Below are 4,762 nucleotides of genomic sequence, written 5' to 3' on the forward strand. Positions count from 1 at the left end.
CTTGCACATGATAGTGCTACGTAGATATCGTGGGGGGTAGAAAGAGGAAGCTATACGATTACACAAATATAACAATATGCACATGTGTTTCTTCATTTCTCTACTTAAGATAAGTTACATAATAAACAGTCCTGTCTGAAAGCCAATATCTAAGATATGCATTTAGATTAATACCTGATTTTGGATGAACATCAACTCTTTCATGATATCTAAAACATGTTTTCTGTGACTTTCTTTGCTTCTTATCCGACATTGATCATCTATGTTAGTTAACTTGTGATGTAAACATACGATATCCTTTTGGCTCTCGAGTATGTAACTATAAGAACTACATAAATATTACTTACATGTATATCGCATAAATATAACTCGAGATCTCATATATTTTAACGCGTAACAATACAAGTCCAAACTTGAAGTTTAAATTAACTACTGGTGGGCTGGCAACTAAGTTTGACTGAGCAAAGCAATTGGCATCATGGTTTACCAATTTACAAGGATGGAGGATTAAACTTGATTAACTTAGTATTTACTTTCACCCCCAAAACAAAAATAACCTCAAGGACTTCCATAGATTATACCTTTTCGCATATACAAGTTGCTCACTATTGCTTGGAGATGAAGTTTCGAAGAACTGAGCGCTTTCACCGACTACGTTCCCCAGACAAGGAAATCAACTACAAATTAAGAATGTGCGCAGTTAGATGAGCCAATTTACACACGCGGCACAGGTTTTAGTGAATAATAACGTTGTAAGGAAAAATAATCACGCGGATACGCGGTGGCATTTTTTGTAGTAAGCGCTAAGTATAATGTATTCACATATGATTATATGTAGACACCAATGTAATGATGTATTCACTTATTCACTGGTTAATGTAGTATTATAAAGTATCATGGTAATACAAGATATGTATACATATATTGTATTCACCATTGAATCCATGTGAATACACTGCAAAATGTTTTTACATTTATTACAAAAATGCGACTGCGTAAAAAACAAGTTTGTGAAGCAAATGATCTCCTTTAACCCTCCCCATCTTGGTTCATAAAGTGAGAAGCGCAGAAAAGTGACAAGGTCTAAAACTGAGGCGCGAAGCGCAAAAGCGCACCGTTTTTCGTATCCGAGACGCGAATAATTATATAATTTTTAATATATTTCGTATAGGTTTCTAGCCTCATTTACCCAATATTTAGAGACAAGTAAGCTTTATATATGTTTTAATATGGAAATTACATACATGTACAACCTGAAAAGCATGTTGTACAACAACCTGCTGCACAAAAATATGGGAAATACATGAGGCGCGCGCCTCAGGGTCAATTTATCCTAACAGAAATGACTATTAAACTTTAAAGCAAGACAGATATTTTTGATAAAATAGGAAAGAATTTTGGTAAATAAAAATTAAAAACTAACCTGGCAAGCAACATCAATTATGTTTTGGCTATCAGATGAATCATCAATCAGCTTCTCGTTTTCAAGGTTGAAACTTGGTTTATAAGATTCAGACGATGAAACCTTCTTCCGCCTCCTGCTAAACGTATACTTCAAACACCTGTTGTTATCAGCATCACGAGCAGTCCAAACAGATTCTTTTGCAGCACTTTCATCTTTTTCAACCACTGAATCATTCAGTAATTTGCTCTCCTCATACTTACGTTCTTCAAATTTCACACCATTATTGCCCTTGCAATGCGAACGTGAAGCACGCGACTTGAATAACGAAGATATTTCATCCCAGCACCTAACTTTCCTTTTCCTAACACTTCTACGAAGTGTGCAAGCATTTTTTTCATTACGTTCCGTCAAATTTGCATCCTTTCCACAGGATTTTTGTCTAAGATTCAACTTCTCATGACAAAACCGAGAAAGTATGTGGTTTGATCGTGCGTATTTAGCTCTGTTTGGAAGTGGAGTTTTAACAGTTTGACCTTTGGAAATCCTGCTGTTAGTAGAAGAACCTTCTGACCCGTTAACGTTCTTTGCATCTTTGTTCTCAGTGTCGATAAACGATGGTGCACATTTTCCAAAATTTATTTCATCAGAAATCTTTTTTTCATCCGCTAGATTCATCTCAATTGCTCGGATTCGGTGAGTATATCCGTTTCTATACAACTCAGGCTCTTTTTTTCCGATGATTATGGAAGCTAAATTTGGATCTGATGTTGTAATCTCTTTTGCTGGATTGCAACTTTTACTGCATGGAGACGAATATTTGAAGTGTTCGGTAACATCTGTGTTTTTCTGATGCATGTGCTCGTTTTCAGATGGTCCATTTGAATGTAGCGTGTGATTGTTCTTCATTTCCTCCAATCGTTCATGTGCTTTCCTTATTTCTGCTCTAAGATCCATTATCACACCTTCTGTTTCGTTAAGCTGTTCATCTAGCTCTTTGATTCTTTTTTGCTGACTCAAGGCTCTTGTTTCTGCTTCAGTTGTCTGAATTGAGAACATTTTTGTGTCAGACTGTCGGTAAGAAAAGGTCGTATATTTTTTTTATTGTTATAGCTATATATAAGAATAAATGAAGAGACAACATGTTTGAGTGGTAAAATGACACCATCAGTGGATAATATTTTCCAGTGTAACATATTTCTACCTAAGAAGATGCGGATTAGTGGTCAAACAACAAGCAGCTTTGGAAGATCAGTGGTTGTGAAATCCGACAAGCATCTCACAAACACAGTAAAGTCTTATTTCAATAAAATAAACACAAAATGTTTTTTTGGATGAAAACGTTAAAAAAACTGCCCATATCCAGATTAAAAAAAAAAATAAAAAAAAAAAATAAAAAACACTTTACTTTATGGATGTTCAATATCAACATTCAAATCATCTGTTTATTCCACAAACAGACTTGTGATTATCAGAGTTCGATTAGAAATATAAATGCATGGGGTTATTCTTGTCATAATATTTCAGTACAGAAATCTAAAGGCATGGAGAGCTTCTGCAACCAAGATCAAAACAGAAAATAAACGGTTCCTCAATCCCACAGGGAGAACCGTGATTCAAGAAAACAGCTTTGTAAAGATGAACTATGATACCTTACAGCCTTCAGTGGCGGATCCAGGAGTTACAACTGCTAACGATTGTTGCATACCATATTGTGAGAATTTCAGTGGTTTGGTTATGTATGTATTTAGTCTAATTTTACTACTACATGTATCCCCGGTTACTTCCATTTGAACTCGTCATATATTAATTCTATTTTAAACTTTCCATCCTTATGACAATTGCTTTTACACATGTTAAGGTCAGTGGCGGATCCAGAAATTCTTTTCAGGGGATTCCTTTTGCTACATTCTCAATAATTATCACTAATTTTTTCCATATCATACAAGGTTTACACTAAATTTTTCCATTTTTTACTTGTAAGCATGTTCTATTCACAAAATGAAACAAGCATTAGAGATCCACATCCACTTGTAACCTCAAGACATTAATACAATGATTACAGAATTCTTGATGTTTCTCAGAGGAGGCATATACACAGATTATAGTAACTTTTGAGTCTTTTGACCCCCACAACAAATTTTAAGTCAATGTATTGATATCTTAAACCATATTCATAAAAATTAGTAAATTACACCTGTTCCTAATCCCTTGCTCACTGATAGAAACCAGAAAAATTATAAACATATAAATCCACACATAGAATTTAAAGCAGAAACAATCACATAGAATTTCTAGTAGGGCCGACAATGCCTTATCTGTTTATGACACGATTAAACTTGTTTAATAAAAAGTACACAATGTAATTTTATACTTTTTATAAAATAATTAAAACTAGAAGGCCAGACTCCATCATTTCTCCTTCTTAGTAGATAAAACATATAAAAAAGAATTAAACGAATTGTTTTCATGTTTGATACTTGTGTTAATCGTCTCTGACCTATTTATCGCGAATAGACCTGTTCGGTCAGCCCTAGTTTCTAGACTCTGTTCACTAAAATCATCCCATCCATTACCAAGACGAAAATCAGCACCAATGATAATTCATAAACAACAAATTAACATCAAAACCTAAACAGAAACCGCTACCTTAACATCAATCATCTCTTTAAACCGAACAAGCATCCAAACCGCCTCGTCTTTCGTATTACGCAAATCGTAACCAACTCGAACCGCTTTCCGCTCCGACGCCATTGCTCGAGCAGCTGCTTCCTTCGCTGTATTCAAAATCATCTCCGCATAAACCTTCTTCAACGCCTCCAATTTCTACAAAACAAATTCAAACAACAAAAACACAAATTTACAAATCGATCTACGCTGAAAACACGCAAATTATTAGTAAATTACACACGATTCGTGACGGAGATGTGTGTGTGTAATGTGTGTGTATTTGAAATGAATAATAATATTGTTAGATTGAGAGATTATGAGAATACAGCGGTCTGATCTTCCATTGAAGAAGTGTGTGTAGATTCAGGTGGGAAAATGGAGAATTGGGATTCCTTGATGAGGAGGAGACTATTGTTTTAACTGAAAAGTTGTCGTTTTTTGTTTTTCTTTTCCTTGAATAAAGTTTGTGTTTGCAAATTACAACCGTAACCAAAGTTGCATTCTAGCCCTTGCACTTTTCATAAAGGGTAAAAAACTGAATAACAAACCAAATGGAGTTAATGAGGTAGTCCTTCTGACCCAGGTTCGACTGTCACTCTCCCCATTATTTTCTGCGGTATCCAGGTGAAAGGCGAATACAGGAGGCGTCGGTTCGTCTTGAATGGGAGGCAAGATTTCACCGATTATTTC

The 4,762-nt window shown here is 35.1% G+C and overlaps 1 protein-coding gene across 1 annotated transcript; it reads right to left on the reverse strand.

The window, feature by feature from the left end:
• Positions 1 to 352: 352 nt before the first annotated feature.
• On the reverse strand, positions 353 to 4,519 carry LOC110868618. Its single transcript, XM_022117828.2, has 4 exons — positions 4,399 to 4,519; positions 4,052 to 4,228; positions 1,424 to 2,446; positions 353 to 677 (listed from the first exon to the last, which is right to left on the reverse strand). Exons 1-4 carry the CDS (start codon positions 4,414 to 4,416, stop codon positions 645 to 647), a joined length of 1,251 nt encoding a protein of 416 aa, XP_021973520.1. The 5' UTR covers positions 4,417 to 4,519; the 3' UTR covers positions 353 to 644.
• Positions 4,520 to 4,762: the final 243 nt, after the last annotated feature.

The sequence above is a fragment of the Helianthus annuus genome, chromosome 7, assembly GCF_002127325.2.
Source record: "Helianthus annuus cultivar XRQ/B chromosome 7, HanXRQr2.0-SUNRISE, whole genome shotgun sequence".
NCBI lineage: Eukaryota > Viridiplantae > Streptophyta > Magnoliopsida > Asterales > Asteraceae > Helianthus > Helianthus annuus.

Excerpts from the sequence above, each read along its gene's own strand:
- LOC110868618 (XM_022117828.2), bottom strand. Across the intron at positions 2,447-4,051 it reads AAGAGATGATTGATGTTAAG|ACAACTGAAGCAGAAACAAG; the intron begins GTAGCGGTTTCT and ends TTCTCAATTCAG. Across the intron at positions 678-1,423 it reads TAATTGATGTTGCTTGCCAG|TTGATTTCCTTGTCTGGGGA; the intron begins GTTAGTTTTTAA and ends CTTAATTTGTAG.